General features: G+C 36.1%; 2 protein-coding genes across 4 annotated transcripts; one reads left to right on the top strand and one right to left on the bottom strand.

The window, feature by feature from the left end:
* Positions 1-91: 91 nt before the first annotated feature.
* Positions 92-8,942, bottom strand: pkd1l3 (polycystic kidney disease 1-like 3). The gene is made up of 17 exons (XM_052560683.1): positions 8,883-8,942; positions 8,668-8,771; positions 8,470-8,587; positions 8,021-8,149; positions 7,602-7,821; positions 7,266-7,450; positions 6,947-7,177; positions 6,065-6,166; positions 5,803-5,981; positions 5,053-5,187; positions 4,519-4,721; positions 3,932-4,122; positions 3,699-3,834; positions 2,518-2,713; positions 2,009-2,225; positions 952-1,036; positions 92-858 (listed from the first exon to the last, which is right to left on the bottom strand). The coding sequence occupies exons 1-17, from the start codon at positions 8,889-8,891 to the stop codon at positions 812-814; spliced, it is 2,487 nt and encodes an 828-aa protein (XP_052416643.1). The 5' UTR covers positions 8,892-8,942; the 3' UTR covers positions 92-811.
* Positions 8,943-12,113: 3,171 nt separating this feature from the next.
* On the top strand, positions 12,114-17,345 carry dhodh (dihydroorotate dehydrogenase). 3 transcript variants are annotated; one of them, XM_052560686.1, is made up of 9 exons: positions 12,114-12,206; positions 12,824-13,036; positions 13,784-13,983; positions 15,168-15,250; positions 15,515-15,699; positions 16,242-16,355; positions 16,434-16,587; positions 16,706-16,865; positions 16,948-17,345. In XM_052560686.1, exons 1-9 carry the CDS (start codon positions 12,189-12,191, stop codon positions 17,036-17,038), a joined length of 1,218 nt encoding a protein of 405 aa, XP_052416646.1. In that variant the 5' UTR covers positions 12,114-12,188; the 3' UTR covers positions 17,039-17,345. The 3 variants fall into 3 exon arrangements, with proteins under 3 accessions (XP_052416646.1, XP_052416645.1, XP_052416647.1); XM_052560685.1 differs by having other exon boundaries at positions 15,512-15,699; XM_052560687.1 differs by lacking the exon at positions 16,948-17,345 and having other exon boundaries at positions 15,512-15,699; positions 16,687-16,823.
* Positions 17,346-24,312: the final 6,967 nt, after the last annotated feature.

The raw sequence follows: 24,312 nt of genomic DNA, 5'->3' as shown, positions 1-24,312 counted from the left end.
CAGCAAAAACGTTTCAACAGTAGTGTATATTTGAATATTGTTGATCATAACAGCACTGAACGCCAAATATATTTTGATTGATACACTGAAATGCATTGGAAAATAACTTATTTATTGAAGTTATACTAAAATACATTTTATAGAGTATTTATACATTACATGAATTAAACTGAGACATAATAGTGAGAATATTCAGTGTTTTTAAAAAAAAAAAAGTAATATAGTTTCAACATTGACACTGACCTACCCCTCATACTGAGATGACATTAAGCAAAGCTCAACAATTACAGCAGACAGACTGCAGTATACTATCTACTCAACAGTTACCAAAATAAGAGTGAAATGAGAATCTGCTATTGTAGCACGTTAACCAAAAATTGCAATGTATAGAATGATACTTCCCACCAAAATGTAGACATGTTCATGTATGACATTAATGCCATCTATTAGAAAACCCTTTTTTCTGATTTGATCAGAAAACAAAAAGTAATGTAAAACTTAAGTGTGCTAAACTATACACCATTATTTTTGCAACAGTATAGACTAAATCAATAATATGTAACTAGATTTTGAGACAAAGACCTGTACACAGTAATAATTACTAAAATATAAACATGAAATATAAAGTCTGCCTACACAAATGGATTATAATCTGCAAGAGACAGTGAGACGCCAGTCATTTGCATAGACATGGAAATGGCATATCATCTGTTCCCGACACCAAAATAGAACTAGAATAAAATTGTGTGAGTTTGATGGCGTCTCAAATCAAGCCTCCTTCTTTACAGTTTGAGTCCAAGGTGAGATGTAATCAGGATATTGACCTCCCAGCATATTTCTCACATTTTTCCTTTTGCTCTGTAAAATGGCAATAGAGCATTAATGAGAATACTGTTTGATATTGACAGAGACAAAGTTCTTTAGGGTTTTTTTTTTGGTGCGTGTTCTCACCCTGCAGGAGCAGTTCAACCTCCTCGTTGTTCTCCACAGCTACTGGCCTCAGGATCATGGCGAAGAAGATCGCCACAAATATCACCTGTCACCCATAACAGTTAGGAGGAAAAATCACACATGAGAGCTCAGTTGTTTCTCCTAGACATCAGTGCGATTAAATAGAGAGCAGACTGAGACTGTAAATTCACCCAAAAACACAGAACACATTATTCATTTAATAGTCAACATCACTCATTCGCGTCACTCTACACCTGTATGACTTCCAGAAAACAAACAAAAGGAGACATTTTGAAGATAGTTCAAGCTACTCTTCTTCAAGAAGTAATAGCATACCACTGTTAAAAAGAGATGCACTGAAATTTTGTGAATGTTCACTTGTAGTGTACTTAAAATCTTAAAATGACATCGAATAATAAAATCACGACAAATAATACATTTATTTTCTATAAAATTACACTTAAGTGTATTTAAAGATGACAGTTTCTTTACACCCTGCTCAAAAGTGCTCTTTAAAGTGCATTGTGTTTTAATAATATTCTGCTACATTTGAAAGATTTACACTTTTTAATGCGTTCACTAACATACTAAAAGACATGTAAAGTACTTGATTATAATTTTTAACTGTAGTATGTTATTCAACGTTACAACATTTAGAGGTTCATTCATATATTTTAAATGTATTAAATTCCAGCTTCGTCATTCACAAATAGTTTGTTAAGTGTAAATATTTTTCAACAGAAATTACATTAAAGTTTAGTTTGCCATTAATGCTTGCTTCGACACAACACATTTTGAAACTCTGACAGAGATTACGTTTTGACAAGTTTTTTTCACACAAAGCTAATTTATGGGTTCAGAGGGCTTGGATTGCACTTTTATGTTGCTATTTAACAATTTTTCTGTTCTCACTGTATGCTCACTGTATGGTATATGAACATTCTTTAGTGTTCCTTTTGTTTTTCAGGAGAGAATGAAAGACATTTGTCGTTTTTGGGTGAGCTATTCCTTAAAGTCTCTATACTTATCTGGAGAAGAAGACCCCACTGGTTCTTACCTTAAGGGGCTGCAAGATGAAGATGCTTTGGACCAGAGATAATGTAAGAGTGATCACCCACTGTATGGAAGACTCCCTTCCATACTGGAAGCCATAAAACAGGGTAAAGAAGGTGGATAAACCGCTAATGGCAAAAAGCAGGAACCAACCAACAAAGACAAACCACCAAGGCAACCACCAACCCTGCTTCTTCTGCTGTACTTGCACAACTGGTTGGCTGGAACAACAACGACAAAAACAAAATCTGTTTTAACAGAAGAAACAGGGTTCTTGTGCTTCTGCCAACAAGAACATCTGCTTATTGAATATTTAAAAGAACCAGCTCTAGCCACTAAACAGTTGTTGTGTTTAATTGATACTGATAGTGAATTACAGACTAGAAAATAAAAAGAATGTAAGATTATAAGGAATATGGAAGGACAAAGAGATCATAAAAGGTTTCTTGTAAAAATGAATAATGTTTTTAATACATGTACAGTGAGAGTATGTGCAGAGGTGACAGTCCTGACCTTTGAGGAGCGTGCTGGAGGGTAGCCATTTCAGCCTTCTTCAGCAGGACACCGACTGTCCCGCGTGCCTGCCGAAGCTCCTCGTTTAGGAAGAAGCCTTTTTCTCCCACATGCTCCAGCAGGTTAGAAATGTGGCTCAGTGAATAGAAGACAAAGCGACTACAGTACGACCAGTGAGGATCACCAACATTTTCCACTGAAAGAGAACACACAACAGAGCTATGATGAGTCTTCGTACAATCATTAAAAAATATATATATATTTCTGATGAAGGATTACTTAAGGATTGAAGGATTCTTAAGTTGCTGGGGTATATTTGTAGCAATTATAGCCAAAAATACATTGTATGGGTCAAAATTACAGATTTTTCATTTATGCCAAAAATCATTAGGATATTAAGTAAATCATGCTCCAAGAAGATTTTTTTATTTTATTTATTACTGTAAATATATTAAAATGTAATGTTTGATTAGTAATATGCATTACTAAGATCTGTATTTGGACAAATTTAAAGGCGTTTCTTTCATTATTTAGATTTTTTTTGCATCCTCAGATTCCAGATTTTCAGATCTCGGCCAAATATTTTCTATCCTAACAAACCATACATCAATGGAAAGCTAATTTATTCAGCTTTCAGACTACCGGTATGTATAAATCAAAATTTTGAAAAATGGACCCTTACGACTAGTTCCGGGGTCACACACACACACACACACACACACACACACACACACACACACACATACATTATATATATATATATATATATATATATATATATATATATATATATATATATATATATATACACACACATATATATATATACATATATATATATATATATATATATACACACATATATATATATATATATATATATATATATATATATATATATATACACACACACACATATATATATATATATATATATATATATACATTCATATTTGAAAAAAATAATAACAAAAGCACAACAAAATTGATAAAACATGTAAATAAAAATGGAGAATATAAAATAAAAACTAATTCAAAACGTGAATATAAGCTCTTATAGAATCACAATGATACTAAAATAACACTGATTTGTTTTGAGTACATGTGTCATTAATAAAAGACACTGACATAATGCTAAATATTAAGAACACATAGAAAAGAAAAAATACTGATCAAGCAACCTTGCATAATCTGAAGGACATCGTTCACTTTATTCAGGGCCCAGAAAAGATCGCCACTGGTCTCCGGCCGGATCTCTTTGGCAGCCAGCATGTTTTTCGGGCTTTTGCTCAGATGATTTAACAGGCCTATGGTTTCCTAAGAGTATAAGAACAGAACATTCACTTACAATAAATATAAGTGTGTATTATTGCAGAAAGCAATTATCATGCTTTGGAAATACTTCTGCAAGAACCTTTATGATAGAGTTCATAGAAACAGCATCAGCTGGTGTTGTTTTCTTGGAGGTGCCATCCTTCTCTTGGTTCAGGAGAATGCGTGGCTTGATATGTCTGAAGATAGTAATGATCAGGATGTTGATGGGGAACATGAAGAGGCCGCTCTCTATTGCCACCATGAACTCCTGCCATGTCAGTGCAAAAGAGCCTGTAATAACAAAAATATTTTGTGTACATTTATAAAAATAAAATATATTTATAAAAGTAAATACTATTATTAGGGCTAATTCACCCAAAATGAAAATTCTATTACTATGAAAGTCAATGGCTACAGCAGCTCTCTAGTAGTTACTCAAAAAACAGAAAAAGGAAATTCATGCAGGTTTAGGCAACTATCTCTTTAACTAATATTTTTTTGCATTCTTTAAAAAAACAAATATTTATATGCAATAAGCAAATGAACAAAACATGCTCCCTCAAAGCATGACTCTCTCAAACATGACGCATTGCATTAAAATGCTCGAGTGGTGTTGAGAGTGTGGCGTCGCATTTGTGCATTACATAATTTTAGAAAATGAAAAATGCCACAGGGAAGTTTTCTGACCTATCTTTAGAAGGACAGGCGACTCTTTATCAACAGGAAGGTTCCAGAACATGATGTTAATGGCCATGGTGCAGAGCAGCAGAGACATGCAGCAGGCCACTCTCTGAACACGTGTGAAAGGACTGCGCCGTGGGGGGTCCACGACTGACACCCAGATGTGCTCATCCCGGAAGCCAGAAGATGTCCGGGTCTGGAAGATATTGCTGGGATGGGGGTTGGTTAAATTATTATCTAAAAGAACTTGCTGTTTTAAATGCATATAGAAAATGTTGAACTGAATATAATAGTGATATTATTTTCATAAAACGAAAAGTAAGTTACATTTCAGATCAAAATGTTCTAAATCATCTAAATATAAATGAAGCCAAACAATAATGTCCGGAGTGTAATTTCTTGGTCACTGCATCATTTCCATTCTGCCAATTATGCTATTTCATCATGTTGATGACCTTACTATTCAAACAGGTGTTCAAATGTTTGACTGTAGTGCAGGTATAGCTTTAATAATTAGATTGTAGAAGTCAAAGTTTTTACCCAAAGCTTGCAACTTCATTCATTTTAGCTGAGTTGAAGGTCCTCTTGCATATTTCACCTCTCAGCCAGGTGGAGCACAGAAAGTGTGTGACCTCCTGCGTCTGTAAATCCTGCACCAAGATTCTGTCCATGTACCTGATGGAACATTTTGAGATGTGAGACGTATGCAACCTCATTCATTCATATGCATGCTTCCTTCACCCATCACTTGGTTCAGGGGTGTCCAGCCAGTGATATTCAACCTTCCCAAACACACTTGCTTAGATGCTTCTAGTAATGTTAAAGCCTTTGATTAGATGGTCCAGTTGTGTTTGATTAGGATTGACGCTACAGACTGACAGGATTGGACACCTCTGCCATACATTTAAGGAAGAGTTTTGAAAGTGAAATTAGCATTTGGATCTTCTTTAATGAAATCAGAAATCATTCTTTGATCAAAAGCTAGTCTTACATTATCAGATAAAGAATAAGGAGAGTTTTCAAGATCTATCATGTGTCACAAACTATCATGTGACCTTATAGATTCATTAATCTTCTATATTTAAATGTGTTTATTTATTATGGACTTATTTAGTTTTATTTAAAAACACATTTTTATTCATGCACATGTTTGTGACTTTAATTGTGAAGATTTAAAAGGAATAATAAACAACACAAAATCCTCGCCCCATTTTAAAGTGTACTCTGTTTCTGCCTTGCTATGCAAAAATACGAAAAAGCATGCAAAAGCCGGGACAAGTAGACACTCACCAGTCAGGGCTTCCACCTGAGTTGTCATGTGATATGTCAATGCTCTGTAGTTCTCCAAGAGAGAAGGGCATACTGAGCAAAAACACATCCACCCCTCCCCTCTCAAACACTGGCTTCTCAGGGTCGGACAAATTGTAAAGTTCACTTTGCCCTTCTTGGAATTGGAGGGTCATCATAACCTGACGAAGACTCGAATTAAGCACCTTTTAAACATATCAAAGTTGAGAAGTGAAAACAAGCATTTAGACACAGTGTGTTTCACCTTGGCAGTGGTGCCAGCTCCTCTTCTGTGGCCTGTTTGCACATGCACAAGGTAGTTGTACATGGCACATGGATGGTTGTCCTCCAGCAGAGTCATCTTACGCTGTGGACACAGGTATTTTAAGGATATTTATAAAGGATATTAGTGTATCAATGGCAATGGATGCAGTGGAATCAATTTGCCATTGAAATTATATTATGCATCAACATATTTAGATAAAATCAAAACCGGGTAAAATTAAGAAATCAGTAGATGATTTGACCATTTAGTCTAATTTATTGTAGTTTGTCTTCAAGGATGATTTGTGACATAAGTAAAGCATACTGGTTTAAGTTAAAGACTATGTGATGTGGTGACTGAAGAACAGACTTCACTTCAGAAGATCAAATGACCATCATATTTTACTTGGAAATGCACTTTTAAATAAAAGGGAAATGTGATTTTCCTTGTTAGCGCAATTAGGAAAAAGACATATCTTCACATTCTGGGTCCGGATTCAAAACATTCTTAAGAATAGCATTCACAACTACCATTTTCTTCTTCTTCTTCTTCTTTTTTTCAAAAATTCTTAATGTTCTTATCGTTTTCCAAAGATAATATATTATTATTATTATTATTATTATTTTTAAGAAACAAGATATAAATAAATAATTGCTCTTGTGGTTATGAACATCTTTATCTTAAGGACATTTTTAACATTTAATTAAGAAGCAATTACATTTTTTGAATCTGGCCTCTTATGTCCAAAAATGGCTTCATCATTCCTTTTCCCACTGTTTTATCGTCCATTAGGTGAAAACTTTAGGTTTGGTCAGAGCACCTCTTTCCTTAACATGCCACATGAATGTGTTAAGTAGGGGAGTAAATGTTAGTATACTGTACCGTTCTGAGAGCTTTGCGGTCTGCATACCAGGCCCACATCAGAACCACCAGAAAGAGGGCAAAGAAGCAGCTGAGTAAAACCACCACTATATAGTTCTCATTTATTGTGGAAAACAAAGCTACTGTCTGAGACAAATCCACTTGGTTGGGCATCACGAAGAAGGAGCTCCCAAAGAATGTTGTGTGGTTGCACAAACAGTGAGTTAGGTTCGGCATTGTTTTGTGACCAACCTTTGGATAGAGATGATATCACAAACAACATAAAAAGACTGAATAGTAAATGTACAATATTAAATGAGCAACTATTAAAGAGTTTTACCATGCAGCCCTCTCTACTCCAGGCTCCAAGGTTGGTATCCCAAAACAGGCACTTGGTTACAAAAACTGAGACGTTAAAGGTCAGCATGCCACTTTGTGATGAATAAGAAGTTGGTAATACTGCCACCTTCCAGGCCCCCTCAATTCCCTTTGTCATTTCAGGGGTGATCAGCCAGCGATAATTGTCTGTTGCACAAAAAGAATAAGAAAATATATATAATGAATAAAAATTGCAAGGGGAAGGATAATCTCATGATGATAATCTTTATCTCTCACTAACAGTAGCAGCAGTCTTGAATAATGCATATGAACTTTTTATTTTCTTCATTTATTTTACCTTTGTAGGTTATATTAGTGCTTTGATTCAAATAGGTGGCGTTCGCCTCCTCTGGTGGGTGCAAGGAAACACTGAGGGTTACGTTTCGATTTGGCATTGCTGTAACAACCACAGTCACATTTGGGTCTGAGATGTTGAATGTCGAGGTGACAGCGAACCCTGCTTTCCAGGTTATATCTACAACTTTAGGCTGAGGGGCTTCAGGCCGAGGCAGATATATCTGTACAGAGAGAATCATCAGTAGCTACTTAATTCAATAAAAAATTGTAAAGCTCTTATCACACTGCTCATTTTTTCAAAGCAGCTTCACCGAGAATACAAATCTCATAGTGCAAGTTAAATGCTTTTGAGTTCAATGTTCACATCTTTGAAATTGATGAAGTGAGCTCAATATGGTTCTCTAACTAATTTGTTTTCACCTCAATGTCCTCTGACAGATCTGAGAATTTGATTGGAGAGCTTCCATTCTGCAAAGAAAAGCTGCAAGTTGCTCCAGTGATGCTTTCGTTGGACTTGGTTTCCAATGGATTCTCTTTAAATTGGAAGAGCTGGAATGATAAAGTTTTTATCAGCTTCAAAGCATGATCATGACTGTGAAATGACTGGTCTATAATGGTCTGTTTTTGACAGAAGAGGGGTTAAAAATAATAAGACTGCTTGAAACCATGTCTCCCAGAAAGCATGTCTCTTTTGGAATAATGTGCACTGATGAATCAAGCACAATAAGACCAGGAATATGTACTATATTAAGAAAGTAAATGGAATTGATTTAGTTTTTAGATTGACTACTGTAACAAATATTAATATTTACATTTTGAAAATAAATATGTAGCTGATTTTATGACTTTGGACTTTGATGTTAGCAAACCTGCACATTGACATTCCCAGATGGCAGCTGTCCAGTCATTGCACTAAGGGATGGCAGCTGGCAATATCCTCCATCTGCTGAGCCAATGGCTTTTCCACCCAGAGTGCTTGAATCTTGCCTTTGGAGACACAGCTATACATTAAATACAAGCCATTGCATATGATAATATCGGCCAGTAATCATTCAAATAATAATGACCTTGTGACATAAAGAGTGCCTGTTGGAAGTTCCCTGACAAGGTTACCGTTAACAGGGAGAGCATAGGTGTAAATGTGGCTGGCAAGAGTGATGAGTTCCTCAAGCTGTTCAAAAAAATAAATACATTTTCAGAGTTGAAAAGCTATAACAGTGTAAAGCATTTGTCTAGACATAATCAGTCCCAAAATCATTTATCCATTGATGACTTGACTTACATCATCCATGTTGTCAGGTTCACACTCTTGTGTGTACAAAAGAATGGCCGCAGTGCTGTTCATAATTTCTGCAAGCTGGTCTGGACTCACTGTAGCACTCGTTTGGAGGTGATCGTATATGTTTTGCAGGTATGTGATCTATTCGATAAAGAAGTAATAGAGAAAAATTTACTCATATTCTGATTTTATGTGTTCCTAGGTCAACATATTTTGTAGTAAAACCAGATTCTGCAACAAAACAAGCTACATCGATACATCAATGAAAATGATTTCTATACTATTATTGAATATTTGAAAGGCCCATTACAAATCTGCTAAGCTAGACCAACAGAAAAAAATGTATAAATACTTCAGCCTGATTATTAATTACTATATGCAATTATGTAATGTATTACTAATTAATTCTGTATAATATAATGCATGAATCACCTTATCTTCTTTTGACAGTACTTCTGTTGTAGTCTCCAAATTAGTCAACATTGTTTTGGCATTCTGCAAGATTGACAAGAAGGGTTAAAAGGATCACGAGTTCATGAATTGTTGTAGAGATTTTAATTTACTCTGTATGCCAACTCTTTTAAACTCTTCTTACCTCCATTTTTTTATTCAATGATATTATTCAATGATATTCATGATATTCAATGATTGCATTGCGCATTGCGCTATCAAGTAAAACGTTGGAGGTTCGATTGCCCGGCAACACATGATAGGTAAAAATTGATAGCCTGAATGCACTGTAAGTTGCTTTGGATAAAAGCGTCTGCTAAATGCATACATTTAATTTTAATTTAATTTATTCACAGAGCTTTTGATTAGAAGTAGTTAACTTCTTTACAGTAAACCAGTTCAAATGAAAGACATTCATTATGGTACATAACATGGTCTTGTATATCACTAATTTCTACAACAAAATCGATCTTTGTTGTTTTAGCTTTTTCATACCCTTATCCCAAACTCTACCTTTCCTTTTCCCCATTTTCCAAGGCCTGCTGTTCTGATGAGGCCACTTTACAGAAATAAATCATAGGACTAAATTCTTTTACTGTAAAAGCTCACCAACCTGTATAAGCTGCGCAGTGTTTCCTACAGTGTTTCCCAGTGCCATCAATACGTCAGTAAGACCTCTGCGGCTCCTTTTGTTTGCTTTACTTGATGTCAGATGTGTGTTTAAAACTGTAATGGCATAACTACATTACATTCTGTTCCATATTTAAAAGAAATCATGTAGTAAGCGATCTCATTTCTGTGTTCAAGTTCAGTTATTCTGATTCACATCATCAAACAATGTTGTTTTATGTAATGTTTGTGTTGTTGAGGAGAGGTGATTTGTTTCTGTACCTCGCGTGCAGAGGGAGCTAAAGCTCATGCTGCAGTCGGGTGTGGTCACCAGCTGAAATGAATCTTTGACCATATAGGTGCAATCTAAGTGATCTTTACTGACATTGTCATCATGTTTAACAGGGGAATATGAGACAGGTTCCAATCCTGTAAACACACACAAACTTATATAAAAAAATCTCCATGAAAGATATAGTGTCAGTTATTTCATTGCCATGAACTCTTAAGTTCTTTAGTCGCTCTTTACACCTCCTTAGGATCAGCAAAGTATATTTGTATAGAAATCTTGAGTTGTATGACTACATGGTTCTTTGGAGATTAAAGCTATTTTTGAGATTACATAATATGTTCTTCAAATAATAACATTGACTTCTGTTTTCATATAGCATCAGGCCTTATTGGCACTAATTGAACCTTTATTTTTTAGGCAAAGCAGTATGTTATGAACAGAATGATACCTGCTAAAATACGCCACTAACATCTGCCTAATCAAATTTCTTCGTACAAACTCCAGGAAGTGATTGGAATACCAAACTTGTCACACTTTAGTTTGGTTCTCACTATTAATTAACTATTAACTTTTCAATAAACTCAGAATTAGCTGTTCAGTTTAGATATGGGACAGATATGTAAAAAACATGGCCATGCAGAATAAGTGTTTTTTAAGTAATAAATATAAATGCTAATAATAACTAGTGAGAATTGGTCCCTAAACTAAAGCGTATGCCAAAACTTAAATCAAAAGTTCTCATGAGACAAGATGCTTTTTACATTTAAAACCATCTATCAGCACTTTCTATTATAGGCACAGGTTTGAAATTCCTTGTTATATACAAGGGCAAAGAAGTATAGACAACCTACAGATAGACAACTGTGAAGTTTACTCACGACTGATGGAATTTTTATGGATCATCTTCTGACTGACCCACCACGGTCCTGTTTCTGTGGACTCGGTTTGTATGAGTTCCTTAATCTCAGCATTCAAGTCACTCAGAAGATGTCCCCCTTGTTTTTCACAGCTCTCATGGGCTTCAGCCCACGGCATGGGTTCCTGAACAAACTCATACGCTATTCCCCCATGAATTTTCAGAATTCTCCTGCCATAATCTTTCTCATATCCACTTTCTTCTGATTCATCATTACAAGTTGTGAGCGGCATCAAAAAAATTGATATCCAACAATAAACAAGCACTTGCTTTGAGAAAGCCATGACTGATAATGCAACCTTCAGTCTAGGAAAGTTTGTGTGGACTAAAAAACAGGGAGCCTACGTACATCTTAGGCAAATCTGAAATCTCACTTTGTGAAAACAATGAATGTGAACTAACTTGATTAGGGAAATGGGGGCAGGCACTCAAATACATGCAAAATCTGACTTTAAACCAAGACTCTCCATTCCAAAAGCGTCCAATACAGTGTTGTCCATGATCACAGATTTGAGAAATAAAGACATTTTGATTTTAAGTCACATTATAATGTGCAGTGATTATGGAAAATAGTTTTTTTGTCATTGTCTGTATCACTAATTGTCTAACACTGTATAACAGAAAAATAAGGAAAAGCACACTGTAAAAGTATAGGCCTAGGCCTACTTTGGCAATAATGATGGTTATTCCATGGAATTTCTGTAGAACAAAATAAAAAGTTATGGAAGTTCTAATAATATATAATTTTAGTACTAAATGTAAGTAATACAATTATTTGTTAAAAATATTAGAATTGTAGCCTATATGTCTCCTTTTCCCCCAGAGTGGAACACACACTGTGCTTAAAATTGTCAAAATTAACATTGTTAAATGTTATTCCAGTAATTCCACATAAATGAACTGTTTATATCACACTTTTAGCTATGTTATATAACACGTTTCGCTCTCAGGGGCTCGCCTCTTCTTTATTCTCGCGAGTTTTCGTTCAGGAAGTGAACAGCGAGGCGCTGCGAACACGAGGTTTGGATGTTAAACAACACTCATGGCGGGACGACTGAAGGTGAATAAAGCAATGCATCGCTGTTCTTTGATAAAGTTTTCTGTATTTTAAAGTGTCGCCGGATCAAGCAGTGCACGCTTTTACAGATACACAAGTGGCAGTTTTTGTTGTTTTTGAATCAGCCCTCGATTTTCCAAGTTTGTGTGTAAAGTTATATAAAATCACAGTAAGACCTCTGCAATCCCTGAAATCAGGAGAAAAGCCTCAGGTTTATTTGACTGCTATGTTAACTTAAATGCATTAGAAGAAAGAAAAGATAATATATTTTTTGAAATTAAAATATCACAAAATATATGCAAATGGTGACATTCAGTACTATGGTATTTCATGGGATTATATCACCATCTATCATCCATAGAGCGGACCTAAGATTTTCTTTTTAAAGGTTTTATGGTGGCAAGACCGTTTTCAAATCTCGTGTTAGTGGATATTTACATAGCCTGTAATATATGCACATTTCTTTGATGAGACTACATATTCCGTTTTGAGATTGAGTGCATGTTTAGAGTGTGTGCTTGGGTTTGTTTATTTTAAAACGGGGCACTATCTTTTTGATGACACTGTAGAACAAAAGTGTGGTCTCTTGTTGCTAAAATATCCTCTCTTGATCTTTGCAGAAACAAGCGAAAGATGCCTTAAAGATCATAGGATGTGGCAGTGCCCTGTTCCTGGGATACCTCACAGCCTCCGGGGACGAGCGTTTCTATGCCAGTGCTCTCATGCCTGTGCTGCAGAGGATTGTGGGAGCAGAGACGGCTCATGTCATGGCTGTTCGGGTGATTGGTCTTGGACTTGTGCCTTACAACAACTACAAGGACCCAGCCTCGCTGGTCAGTGTGTTAAATATTGCTAAATGTATCCTTTTCACAGATTGATGATGCATTTTCCTAATTATTAACATCATAAATCTAGCAGAGTTTTTTTAGAGTTGCATTTTTTCATATTTTAAAGGGATAGTTCACCCAAAAATTAAATTGCTCTTATTAATTAGTCACCCTCATGTTGTTCCAAACCTGTAAGACATTCACTCATCTTCAGAACACAGATTAAGATTTGCACTTGATGCTGCTGGTGTAGAAACTGTATGCGCTAAGCCTTGTTTACGTGCAGAGGAATGCACACGCAAGCATCGTGATACTCTCTATTATGGTACCCTAGGGTGACGTGAAGGAGAAGAATTGTTGAATAACGTTTTAGTTTTGTTTTTCTCGCACAAAAAGTCTTTTTGCAGCTTCACATGAGTTTTTCTAAGTCGTGACGGCAAATTTGACAATTTTCTTTCTTTTTACCAATGTCTTTTGTACAGTCATACATTTTTTCATTCTTAAATTCTCCTCCAAGTCATTAGGCTTTGTCCTGGCTAGTCATGTTCTTTAAAATGTCACTGTGTGCTGTAAAATTTGCGAGTAAGCATTAAGATATATTTTTGCTGTAATTATGGCTTGGTTGTCCATGTACTTGGCCGTGTAGTGTATGAACATTAAATTGGCCACTCTAGATAATTGTATATGTAATTGAATTTTGTAATTTTTTATATATATTTCAAGGGAAAAGTTTTTCACATTTATTTCCTTCAGGAAGTGCATGTGATGGGTCAAAAGTTCCAGAACCCAGTTGGGTTAGCAGCAGGCTTTGACAAGCATGGTGAGGCGGTGGATGGCCTCTATAAACTGGGCTTTGGTTTCGTGGAGGTGGGAACTGTAACCCCAAAGGCGCAGGATGGCAACCCAAAGCCACGTGTATTTAGACTGGAGTCAGACCAAGCCGTCATTAACAGGTATGGGTACATTTCTGCTAAAAAGACAAACCTACTGTTATAGTTCTTTATCAATGCTGTCATGAATTCACACACTGTGCGATGTAATTAAAAGACTGGAAACAGAAGATCCCTTTTTTTGTTCAGCATAATAATGACTAAACACATTCTCCCAAGGTGAAAACCCTTCTGTGGAGTATGTCACCCAACTCGAACACTCTAGTCTTAAGCAAATGTAGGGGATTTTGCAGAGGCATTTTGCAAAGGCAGATTTATGTTTTTAAACTTGCTATATGTTTTTGAATATTTCTGAAACTTCACTACACACTGATAACATGTGCTTTTTCATTAATATTCAGTGAAAGTTAATTTTTTTTTTCCAAATGGAAAATATTTGAAAAAGTAAATTGAATATTCTTGAACTTGATCTGAATTTCTGGCTGGACAAGTTTTTCAAGTGAATAATGAAAAGAATGTCTTTGGTGTGTTAAACTGTTAACATTAAACAATAAAAAATATAATTGATATCAGTCGCACACCAATACCGTCAGCCAGTATTGTGTACAGATTCTTCACAGACATTCAAACAAGGGTGGAGTCCCTCCGGATGGAGGAAATGAGTGGCGTTTATCCATGTTGCAGGTTTTGAATGCCAAATGCTGCCTTGCCATTTGAAAGTTGAAGTTTGGATTCAAGCTTTTTCAGGCTTGTGATTTGAACAAACCCTAATGTACATATTAACCTGTAGCATCATTACTTTTAATGCCACAGATGTGAGCAATAGCTTCAGTTGTGATATTTTAAAAAGCTATTGTAAAATGACACATAAACCTAAAATGATGGAGGGGTCTTTTGACTTTATTCAAAAAGCAACTATCCAGAAAACCTTAATGACTCTTCAGAGAATGTAAATAATATAATATTTATCTTTTACATCTTATTCACTTACCTGGTACTTTATACCTGATACATGAATGCTGTAGTATTACATTTTTTCTTTTTTTCTTTCATGATTATCAAATTTCCGTTGTGATGGAATTTACATGATACTGCATTGAATACATGATACTGCTATCCTGGTGTGACCACAAACCATGGCAGTAACATGGTACTTTTGTAAATGTAAAATACTTTTGTTTTGTATAATGCAAATATTTCACCAATCTTTCATTTATTATACTTTTCCTGCGGTTTGTGTATTTCAGATATGGGTTCAATAGTTGTGGCCTTTCTGCAGTGCAAGAAAGGTTGAAAGCCAGAAAGAATATCCAGTCAGAACTTACAAAAGGTAAATAATAATCACCATTTCCTTTTAGTTGCATTTAATTTGAAGGCAGCAGGTTTATGTGGGGTATTAGGGATTCCATTAGATTTTTTACTTTCTTTTTCACAAGACCTTAAACATATATCTTTACGTAACATAATTTCCCTTAATGCCTTGGAAATAACAAATGCATTCTGTACTTTTTCCTACTTATTTGAATACATCTGTTAAGTCGTGCCAGCAAAAGTCCTACTGCCCTGTAACAGCATAAATTTCGAATATCAGCAGGTAAACCTCTTGGCATCAATCTGGGGAAGAACAAGCTTTCTACAGATGCGGTGTCAGATTATGTGGAGGGAGTGCGGACACTGGGCCCTCTCGCTGACTACCTAGTAGTCAATGTTAGCAGCCCCAACACTCCTGGCCTTAGAGACCTACAGGGCAAGGAAGAACTGCGCCACCTTCTGGACAAGGTAATTCATCATTTCAGTGATGAAGGCATTTATAAAGTATATCACTTTTCAATCAATTATTCAATATTATATCTGTTAATTCAATACAGATACAGCGCTGATAGGTTTTCAATAGTGATTATTTCTTAAATAGGTATGTGTTTTTGTTTTTTTAAATAATGTTATATATATATATATATATATATATATATATATATATATATATATATATATAAATAACAATGTTCATTATAAAAGAAAATTTCAGATGGCATTTAGATTCTTTTGCATCCGAATTCTTTAATTGCTGATTTAAGTGTTAAGTAAATTTATATACTGCTGTTCAATTAGTCCTATATTGTTTCCATGATATCACTGCACTACGGTAAATCTAGATTTTGTATAAAAGTGAAATTTTTTTGCTGTTTTGTCAGATACAGGTTGCATCTTGCATTTAAAACAAATGAATCACCAAAATGAGTTGTTGCTTTGTCCTGCGTGTTAGTCAGCTTTATATATGTTAATTTCCCCCACTCTATCATTTGGTGTTGGTGGTTATTTAGGTGCTTAAAGAGAGGGATTCCTTGCGGAGTGAGAACCGACTGCCTGTGCTGGTGAAGATTGCTCCAGATCTTTCTACACAGGACAAGAAAGACATTGCTGAGGTCATCATGGAGGTCAGTCTTGCTCTTCACAGGATGAAATTTTGTGCCCAATTCATTTAGAAGATGGGAACGTCTTTGTATGTTTTTCAGGTTGGTGTTGATGGTTTAATGGTTTCCAACACCACTGTTTCCAGGCCAGACTCTCTAAAAGACCCAAATAAACATGAAATAGGGGGCCTCAGTGGTCAACCTCTGAAAGAGCTGTCCACTCAAACAGTGCGAGAGATGTACACATTGACACAAGGTACCCTTAAATGTTTTTTGTCTTTATTTTAGTTTGTAGTTGAAATTTGGACTGATAGATTGAAATGTACAAAGTGGATTTGGTTAATAAAGAAATAAGCTTTTGTGTGAGTTTGTAGGGAAGTTACCCATTGTTGGAGTTGGTGGCGTGGCCAGCGGACAGGATGCCCTAGATAAGATTCGTGCAGGAGCTTCTCTGGTCCAGCTCTACACGGCTCTAATATACCAGGGTCCGCCTGTAGTCAAAAAGATCAAAAGAGAACTGGATGATCTACTAAAGTGAGTATACCAGTGTTTTGTTTTTGGAAACACATTTAAAAGTATTAAACACATTTGTTCCTGTTTTGTTTCCTTTTTTTAGAGCACAAGGGTTTACATGTGTAGCAGAGGCAGTAGGTGCTGATCATAGAGCGACAAAGACAAAGAAAGCTGCCACAAAACCACAGACCTAAAAGCCAGGCTCACACACTGGATGTAATGTTGTCAGAGACTTTGGCTGCTCATAATGCTTAACATTCTGCATTTACTGTTCCACATTGGTCTCATTCCACTTTTTCTTTTAAGCACAGTTTTGGAGTCATTTATGCTATGGTGACATGACTCATGCCTTCCTGGTGTTGTAAATGAATTCTTGGTATAATGTAAACATGAGTGGTACAACATATCTGATATTTTATTCAAGAAGTTCAAGAACTATATGAATTTGAATAAATGTTGTGCACTGCTTAAGATTTGTATATAAAAATATAATGCATTTGATTTCATTGCATTTCAGAAATTTTGATGACCATGATTTCCACAGGATGAGTTTTATATTGTTTTTATCTCTAAACCTTGACTAAATCCATGACATAAACTCCCAACCTCACTCAGTTTCTGTGAAGTGCCATTAGATTTAACTAACTTTTCTCAATCTTTTTGACTTTAAATTTAAAATATTGATAAAACTACAGTAGGTAGGTATCAGAGTAAGACGATTGGAAGCATAGCATTATGGTGTACTTATAATTTCAATTAAAGCAAATGTTGTATGTGCTACACCTGTCAGGCAGACCAAGATAAATCCTATACTCTGTCGTAGCCCATTGGAAAGGGCATTACAATTTGCTTTAAGCAAAGTGATAGCAGTACACCCTTGGAGGGCAAGTGACTTTGACCAAATGACAATGCAATAAAAATGGCACACTACTCTTAATGTTTATATAATGTAGTATAGTAGTACACATGAAAAATTTTCTGTTTGCATTCATTAACAGGATGACTACAAGCATTTGTCTGAATGTGCTTCATAATATAAATGTCAACAACTTTCATGTTATTACATACAGTTTCTGTATGTCCTGGCAGCTGATATTCTTGACATCTCCTTAGATTCAGTCTGTATATAATATAGTAAATCTTAAGTTTTTAAAGCAGTGTACATGAAAAATCAGTGTGTCCTGTAAAAGACATCAGGACTATATGAAGAACATTTTGCTGCAGCATGACCTGAAGGCCTTGAAATGCACAGAGGGAGCTGTATCAGAACTCATGACATCTGTCCATGTACTGAAGCACAGTTGGGTTATGCAAGACTAGCTAGGATACCACAGATGTAAGCTTGGAATGGCCAAGTTGAAATCCAGATTTAAATGCTGTGGCAGGGCCTGAAATTAGCAGTTCACATTCGAAAGCTTACTAACCATTGAGCTGAAGCAGTTCAGGAATGGAGTGGGGACAGGAGTGGAACAAAATATTTTGGAAACCATTGTGTGTTGGCAATTGGATGCAGCTATGATGTAACCAGTTTTTGGCTTTATTGAGGGGGCAATCATTTTTTTCACATAGATCAAAGAACAATTCAAATATCTCTCTCAGTCCCATGAAATAAAACTATATGATACATGTTTTTAGTACTTTAAATTGTAAAATACTAAATCTTAAGAAGCTGGAGCCAAAGCTGTATGGAAACAAGGCCATAAAATTGGCAGTGCTTAAATGTTACACCTTGCAAATACACACTGCTACTACAGTGCATGTGCAGCTAAACAAATCACTATTACCTTTACCTCATGGAAACAACCAAATCCATTTTTTTTTATCCTTGTTTGGATAGGTGTGTTCCCTCTGTTGTGTTAACATTTCCAAATCAACCTGGCCAATCACTGTTTGTAACAATATTTGACAACAATCTAGAAATGCCCATAACTCATCTTCAGAAACACTAAATCCATGTCAAGTGTTCAGACTGTAACCAGCCTATTTCTGACTTGATTATCTTCTTTCTGTTAGTTGTGAACACCTCTCACAAATTAGTGAGTCAAGTAAAGAAAATTGAACTTGAAACTCCTCAAAATGACTCCAAATACTGTCCTGTTGCTATACGAGTTGTATGCGGTTTGTTACCCCTTCTCAACATTAACCAGACGTGTGTGTGATATCTGAAGGCATTTGGTGGGTTCCACAAATTATATTTATATTAAATATTTAAAGAAATGGCTCTACCAAAATGTGCAGTTTTGTCCAAATTTACTCAACCTTATGTTGCTTACTTTTTCTCACTCTCATACACAAATAAATATGCAAAGCTTGTATACAAAACGTCTTAGCCACTACTAGTAAAATAAGTGTGAAAATGATTTAATATATTTAAAAAAGTTATTTTCAATTATTTTATTCACTGATTATTGTTACCTCTTTAGTAAGCTGTATCAGCACCACATTATGTGTGATTTGATTAAGTGATTTTATGTGTCAGACTTTTTTTTTTTTTTTTAAGAATAAATGTAATATTTATGCTCAGATTGGTGAGCATAAATATTACACAACATTTCTGATATCTCAAAGTTCAGCAGGTGCATTAGGGGTATTTTCAGGAAAAGGTGCATTTTGTAGCTGGATTTAGAAAAGAAAAATAATCTGAGGTTACTTCTAAACATTTAGGAAGATTAGTATGATGTACTAAATGTGCCATGATGGCTTTGTCACATGACCTGTGACATCAGTTGCATTGCTTTACTGCCATTCTCAACTCTTCTCTCAAAGCTTCATGGGATAGCCAAGTTTCCATTGCATTTACATTTCGTCAGGAGATAGTAGGCCATTTGTGTTCTTATCACAGACCGTTTTGAATCAATTCTATGAATTTAGACATACTAACTTTTGTACCTTTTTTTCACTGTATAGTATATTGAGGGGGTATATTCAGATACCTTTCTAAATTAACAAAGTGGTTCAAAATTTTGCTAATATGAGGTGTTATTTCACATTAGAGGCTCAATTCACTTTCTCAAATAAAGTGGCTTAAAGCTGGAAGGCACTTAACTGGAAATTACTCATGTTTTTAGACATTTGTTAACATTTGTATTTATAGATCCACCATGACAAAATAGATAACTCATGACGACATCATTCTTCCATGGCCTCTGCTGTCAGGTTCTTTGATAAGTGCAACTAAACTTCAGAGAAATAAGAGAGTGACCGGACATGTTACCTAGGTCTGAGTTATTCATTGGGCCTGTACTTTGCCGGAGGCACTGCGTTGGCCTGCTCTCTCATGGGTGAAATGTGTGATGCACATGGACCTGGACCTGCTAGACTATATGACACAAAGCACAGAGTCCACAAACAGGTCTGAGGGGGTCAAAGGAAAGATGGAAGCCTGAGGTTTCAAACAACTCCCCATTATATGATTTATTAAGGCTTTAAAAACAAAGTCCGTGTCAACTCCATTCTTTCTGTAAAGCTAGATGCATGAACTGAAACACAGGGATGCATTCTAGATGTACTGTCTAGATACTATTTATCACTATTTTACAATAAAGACTTCATTTTTATGCATTCTACATTGTTTCTGCTCCATATCACTTTTTTTCTTTTTTAAGAATAGGAAAATTCCATATTAAAGAATTTACATACAGGTAATCTTTTATTGCATTTTTTAAAGGAATATTTGCATAAGTGTCACAATGAGAGCCAGCAACTTTTATGGGGATACAGAGCACAGTTTCTGCCTCAGATGGCATTTGTTGATCCTGAAGAGGTACAACCTTTAGGGCATGACAGTCATGAATTTAACAACTGTCACAATTCCCATTTCCCTCTGGCATACACATGATCTCACATGGAAGAGTAACACAGAAGATAAAACATAGGACCACAACAATTATCCATATGACTTGTGCTCTACATTTCGTGTCTTCTGGAGCCATTTTATATTTTTGTCATGAACGTGCAAATGTAAACCATATATTTCGCAAACTTCATCTGGCATGATTCATGTCCTAATTCAAAACTCAGTGCTAGGCATTATGTTTTCGCCAGAAAGAGTTGGGACGTGCTTTGATCTCACTGCCATGGGGTGGCTACATATTTTCTTTAAAGTCTATATGACTTTCTGATCTGCAGATATGATCCAATTCCTTGTCATAGAATGTTTCACCAATCATTCAGATGTTGGATGATTTTACACCACTGTTATGGGTCTACAGTAAAGTTGGATTCTGAAATGTATATGACAGAAGAAGAACTGGTTATAATTTAATTATGTAATTAAATATGGTACATTTAAGTACTGAGTAATTAACAACTTGTACTTGCTGTAAGGTTAGGAATAGGGTTTTAGAGCAGTCTAATTACCCAAAATATCTCAAACATCCTTGTATGGCAATAGTGGTGTGTTATTTCACACAGGGAAGGATATTTTCTTCTTAAAAATCATTTATATATATATATATATATATATATATATATATATATAGAGAGAGAGAGAGAGAGAGAGAGAGAGAGAGAGAGTGAGTGTCATTTAATAGCTGACATTCTGGCTGTTTGTCACTAAGGTCACATGGTGGCCCTGAAGTTCTGTAAAGCTGGCAGGAACATGATTTAGGCTCTTATGTGTGTTTACACCCTCCCAACTACAAATATGTAAATCAGTTCATTGGAAAGACTGCTGTTGGCAAGGAGACGGCGAAGGACAGTGTGAGATGCAGCCAGAAGAGCTTTAAAAATAGAGCGTTTTCCCCCTTGCTTTACCTTTTTTGGCCTAGATTACATGGAGATATATTATGTCAAAATAATTATGTAAAAACTACTTTTGGCCTTGGATTTTTTTTCTTCTATTTTTAGTCACAGTGGTAATTTCATAAATGTAATGTCATTGTTTGTGGGGTTAAAGTCACCCACTCACACACATACACTTTTTGGTTGAGACGATTTTTTTCAGGGGTGCAAAAATAAACTTCTTGAGTCAGATTCCTTTTTCTGGAAACTAAGAGGGCAGGATTCAAAGTGTTTTATATTCATTAAAAATTCATTTTCAGGCAAAAGGGTGGTATAAAGTCTGCTGTGCTATTTTTGTGAAGGACGACTCATGCTGGATTCAGGTGAAACATGTCAGGTTTATATTTGACCCAAACATCAAAATCAAAAACATGCAATATGCTTAAATAAATCACATTATATATATATATATATATATATATATATATATACTTTTATAGTATCTATACTGTGCTAGTTATCTGTTGTTGTTTTTTTTTTCACAAAATGGGGCTACTTTCAAACTGTTGCGGCAGACTGATAACGCCAGCCTCCACAGCTCAGGCCAGCGATTCCAGATTATTCCTCTTGCTTTCTCAGTGGAATTGCTCAAGGAGCTGTCAATAGCAGCTCTGGGAACCACGTCTGATTCCTTCAGAGTGGTGGCCACCAGGAGGACCGAACACTCAAGTGCCCTGACCCGTTTGACAACCTGAGGGAGCAGTGCAAGGCATACAGGCTAGTGCAGAGCCATTCATGGGCTAGAGCATCTCGCTCCTTTGAGAAATATGTTGAGCAGTGAAAGTGGTCTTCTGAGGGGAAGAGGTCCTCCTTCCCGAAGACAGACCAAATTATCTTTATTATCCTGGAGTTGCATCGCCCTGGGATAGCAAGGGAGCATGACCTAACACCACCTTTGTGATTTATAAAGGTTACCACGTTCATGTTGTCTGAACGGACCAGGACATGGTGGCATTTGGTAGGAAGGGATTTAGGGCTGGAAAAAGACGCCATAATCTCTAGGCAGTTGATGTGCGGTCATTGCTCCAGAGTGGACCACAGTGCTCCCCAACCCAGGGGCGCAGATGGGAATTTTAAACTGGGGGGGACCAAGTTCCAATCCTTGAGTTTCTCTCCACCGATGGAAAGCTGCTCCTACCTCTTGCCTGATTGTAAACCCTCTTTTTTATCAATCTGTAGTTGATCTTCTAATATGCTAATTTTGAATAAAAGCGTCTGCTAAATGACTAAAAGTAAATGTAATGTAATATGCGTCCTGTGCACTCAAAGTGAGCGCTCTCTTCTCGCTATCAGGACAAGAGATGCCCCCCTGTTTTGGGACTCGGTCAAACACTGGGGTCAAAAGCGTGTTTCAAAAATTGTTTAGTACACATTTAAGGAGCGGCGGGCCAGGTCACTTCTACTTAGACTAATGTACATAGCGGACACTCAGATTAATCTTCTGCCTATAGAGCCTTTCATTGAGACACTGAGGGGGACGGATCTAGTTGCTATGAATCTGGGGGGTCATGTCCCCCCCGTCCCTAGTGCCATCTGCGCGCCTGCCCCAAACCAAGGGACATCTGTCATGACCACCTTCCTTCCGGAGGTCAGTCCCAATGGGACGCCTGTCTGAAACAGGTGAGGGGCCTTCCAAGGGGCTGTGACACAGCTCTGACACAGTGATGGGTCACCTTGAGGAGAAGTCATCCCAGGCACAAAGCATGGGACAGTACACAGGCTTTGAGCCAAAATTAGAGAGGGCCACATGAAGCAGGCCCAATGGAATCACAGAGGAGGTAGCTTTCATGAAGCCAAGCATCCTCTGGAAGAGTCTGAGGGGACAAGAAGTCCCAAGTCTGAATGACGTCACTGAAGTGTACACATAAAGCTTGCCACAGCACACCAGCAGAAGTAATGATTACAAATTATTATTATGTTAATTTATTGGTAAACTAGAGCTTTCTTTGTTTATGGCTTAAGAGATCAAGTCGGCAACACATCTCCACAGTACTGGATGCACCTGTTTGCATTTCAGACACCTGGGAATATTTGTTTTCTATTTTTATTAGTGTATTTGAAAGTAGACATTAAGAGGCAAGTATACACAGAGTTTTGGATATATATATATATATATATATATATATATATATATATATATATATATATATATATATATATATATATATATATATATAACTGTTTGCTTTCATTATATGAGTTTTTATAGATTCAAAAGATGTATAACTCTTATCTGTATGACCAAAAATTACTATTTTTAAGAGTATTTTAAGAGCAAGTAACCACACTAGCACTTCCATCTGTCGTGCAGTGAGCGTGCTACTATTCAGCTTTCACACTTTGCACAAACACTTGAACAGCACACATTTTTCTAGGTTAACATTAGATTGAGCGGCCATGTAAAGTTGCTGCTACTTCCATATTTCAGACGATAAGCCATATTTGAGGTCGATGAATGATAGGTGAGTCTTTGGATGTCCTGCCCGATACATTTGTCATGCGCAGAGGTGGGTAGAGTACCCAAAAACTTTACTCAAGTAAAAGTAAAAGTAATTCTAGAAATATTTACTCAAGTAAAAGTAAAAGTACTAGTCTTGAATAGTTACTTGAGTAAGAGTAAAAGAGTATCGGATAAAAAATCTACTCAAGTAGTTAGTTACTAGTTACTTTGGGTCATATATACGGA

Source organism: Carassius gibelio, chromosome B7 (genome assembly GCF_023724105.1).
Source record: "Carassius gibelio isolate Cgi1373 ecotype wild population from Czech Republic chromosome B7, carGib1.2-hapl.c, whole genome shotgun sequence".
Taxonomy (NCBI): domain Eukaryota; kingdom Metazoa; phylum Chordata; class Actinopteri; order Cypriniformes; family Cyprinidae; genus Carassius; species Carassius gibelio.
The sequence above is the reverse complement of the archived record's forward strand: the minus strand, read 5'-3'. Positions and strand labels throughout refer to the sequence as shown.